The following is a 3,221-nucleotide window of genomic DNA, read 5'->3' on the forward strand; positions in this document are numbered from 1 at the left end:
ATAAACATGAAATCATGAACCTTGAATCCATAATAAAATTCAAGAAAAGTTAAGATCAAAGTCAAAGAAGTTAAGAGTGAAGTCTAAAGGTTAAGAAGCAAGTCAAAGTGAAGCTCTTAAAAGGTTTTCAAGAGTCTTTATGAATGCCTAACTTTGATTTTTAATACTCTAGTTTCAAGTTTAGTAACAAGTAGAGGGTTGAGTTCTTGTTTCAAAAAGTTATAAGGGAACTAAGTATTTCTTAAGAGTTTATTTAAGACTCGAGTTTTAAGATAAGGAAAGAGTAAAGAACTGAGTCCATTTCTCAAAAGCTATAAGACAACTAAGTATTCTCTAAAAGTTTATAAATATTTTTACATTTAAGATAAGAAGGAAACTAAGAGTTCCAAGAAAGTTTAAACAAGAAAAGGGAACATTGATTCCAAGAGAGGGTTTTAAAGCTAAGTGTTGAGAAATTACCTCAACTCAAATAAAGAAGTTATTTTAAAAATTCACGAGCTAGGTATATTTTTATAAGTAGTATTGAGCACCGATGTGGGGATGCGAGTTCATAATAATTCAAGTGTCCATGAAAACTATTTAACATCATGGGTATTAACAGGTCATACTTTTTAGATGATCACTTACGTTAAGCTAGTGATCCACTAAGTTAAGTAGTTTTACGCGACGACAAAGTATATGACATATTTGGAAGCATGGGCAAGACACTGTGTCACCACTTACGCTCGTAGTGGTGGTTGTCGGTTAGAGAATCTCCCACAGAAACTATATTACTCATATATAAGTAAAGTTAAGTTTATTATTGCATGTGTTTTCATTGTTTTATAAGATTTTATATGTTGCATGTGTCTTATGGATTTATATTTAGTCAAGTTACTCATGATTTGAGCAGAGCCAAGGTAAGTGTTCTTTCTTACTCTTTTTCAATCTTAAGTTGTTTTTAGCATTCCAACTCGCATACTCGTACATTAAACGTACTTATGCGAGTTGGCCTGCATCGTGTTATGATGCAGACACATGTAACCAATATTAGCATTATCCATTGCCTCGTTGATCCAGCCGAGCACTCTGAGTCAATAGTAAACCTCCTTGCATTTCGAAGGACTCTTGTTATTCGCTTTTCAGATTTTTTTTCTTTACTAGATGTTGTGGGGTTTGTCCTAACATCCATCTTAGTATTATAGAAGCTTCATAGTCTGACAGTAATATTGAGTCTTTCATCTTTTTATTGCAGATATTTTATTTATGCGATTTAAGTGTCATGTTGGCCAACTTATTTACTTTAAGTTATTGAATGAGACTATTTTATTGAGTTAAGTCTTTAGTTGAGTTCAGTAAGTTATGCCAAGGTTCTGCTCGAGGACAAAAGTGGTCATCGAGTGTCGGCCACGTTTAGGGTGTAGGAGCGAGGTGTGAGAAATTTGGTATTTGAGCAAACCTTCAAGAGTCCTAGGGAGTCTATGAAGCCGTATTTGTAGAATCCTATTTATCGGTGTGAAACGCGCATAATTAGGAGGCTACAACATTTAAAAATTTCTCACTTAATTTTATATTCCTTTTTCGTGCGTTAGAGTTTATATTTAAAAGTTTCCCTCTAATTCGTACTTGCGTGTGTTTTCAGATTACCATGCATCCACAAAAAGAAGTCACAGGTCGTCCAACTAGGAGGATTGTCGAGGAGCTTGAGATACCTGATGCACCAAACATGCAACCTCAAGGAGAAGTCACAAATGCTAAATTCTGTGATGATATTCGAATATTGATCCAAGTTGTGACTAATCAGGTTGGACAGCATAGACGAGCTCGACAAGAAGAGGCTGACACCTCGAGGATTCGTGAATTTTCTAGAATGAATCCTCCTAGTTTCATGGGTTTGATCACTACTGAGGATCTGGAGATTTTTATGGAAGAGTTGAAGAAGTTTTTTGATATGATGCATCTTGTTGATGAAGAAGGTGTCTAGGACTTGGTTCGATCTAGGAAGGAGTGCAAAGACGAGGTTGCACCACATTCAAGTTAGGCCTATTTTGAAGAGGTTTTCTTAGGGCGTTTCTTTTCTTTCGAATTGAAAAAGGCTAAGGTACGAGAGTTTCTTACACTGAAACAGGACATTTTGAGTGTGCATGAGGATAGTTTGAAGTTCACCCAACTGTCCCGCTATGCTTCAGAAACTGTTAAAGAAATGAGGAGCAGAATAAGCTTGTTTGTTGCTAGCTTGGGTCATGCATCAAGCAAAGAGGGAAGGGTTGTGATGTTGATAGGCGCCATGGAAATATCCAGGTTGATAGTTTATGTGCAACATGTCAAAAAGGATAAGTTGAGGAATAGAGAAGAGTATAGGATCAAGAAAGCGAAGATTGTGAATGAGTCTGGGCAGCAGAAAGGTGGTTTGAATTGGCCGCAATTCCAGAAACAAAAGGGGAATGCACCATCATCTGCTAGTGCGCCGGCACCCAGAAACAAAGGTGAACACTATGGCTAGGATTCGCAGAGCTTCAAAGCTAGTCATGCATAGTCTCAAGAAAGTGTGGCACATGGAGGTAGTTGGGCTTCTGTGTGTGCTAAGTGTGTTAGAACCCACCCAGGTAAATGTCGTGATGGCCAAACGGTTGCTTTAAGTATGAGTAAGAGGGTCACTTTATGAGGGAGTTCCCTAAGAACAGGGAGGTTAGTAGAAATCCGATCAACAGAGCCAATCTTCATCAAATGTTCCACCAGAAAGGGTATCATCTAGAGGAGCTACTTCTAGTACTGGCGGAGGGGCAAACCTCCTCTATGCAATCACTAGCCGCCAAGAGCAAGACAACTCTCTAGATGTTGTCACTGGTATGATCAAAGTCTTTACCTTTAATGTTTATGCTTTGCTAGACCTAGGAGTAAGTTTGTCTTTTGTAACTCCTTATGTTGCAAATAAGTTTGAAATTCTTTTAGAGAAACTTTGTGAACCATTATGTGTTTCTGCACCTGTTCTGGAGTCTAATTTAGGGGAAAGAGTCTATCATGATTGTTTTGTGTCCACAAATCACAAGAATACCATGACTGACCTAGTAGAGTTAGACATGGTAGATTTTGATGTCATTCAAGATATGAACTGACTTCATGGCTGTTATGCATCAATAGATTATAGAACTCGAGTTGTCAAGATTCACACTCCTAATGAGCCTTTTATAGAGTGGAAAAGTAGTTCAATTGGGGTCGTGTCATTTCGTACCTTTAGGCGA

The 3,221-nt window shown here is 37.7% G+C and overlaps 1 protein-coding gene across 1 annotated transcript; it reads left to right on the forward strand.

The window, feature by feature from the left end:
- Window positions 1–1,627: 1,627 nt before the first annotated feature.
- Window positions 1,628–2,482, forward strand: LOC138342036 (uncharacterized). The gene is made up of 2 exons (XM_069294218.1): window positions 1,628–1,955; window positions 2,046–2,482. Exons 1-2 carry the CDS (start codon window positions 1,628–1,630, stop codon window positions 2,480–2,482), a joined length of 765 nt encoding a protein of 254 aa, XP_069150319.1.
- Window positions 2,483–3,221: the final 739 nt, after the last annotated feature.

This window comes from Solanum lycopersicum, chromosome 2 (genome assembly GCF_036512215.1).
Source record: "Solanum lycopersicum chromosome 2, SLM_r2.1".
Lineage (NCBI taxonomy): Eukaryota > Viridiplantae > Streptophyta > Magnoliopsida > Solanales > Solanaceae > Solanum > Solanum lycopersicum.

Bases quoted from the DNA above. Each gene is read 5' to 3' on its own strand.
- LOC138342036 (XM_069294218.1), top strand. From the start codon at position 1,628: ATGCATCCACAAAAAGAAGTCACAGGTCGTCCAACTAGGAGGATTGTC. The intron at 1,956-2,045 runs GTGTCTAGGACT...AGGTTTTCTTAG, and splicing joins GCATCTTGTTGATGAAGAAG to GGCGTTTCTTTTCTTTCGAA.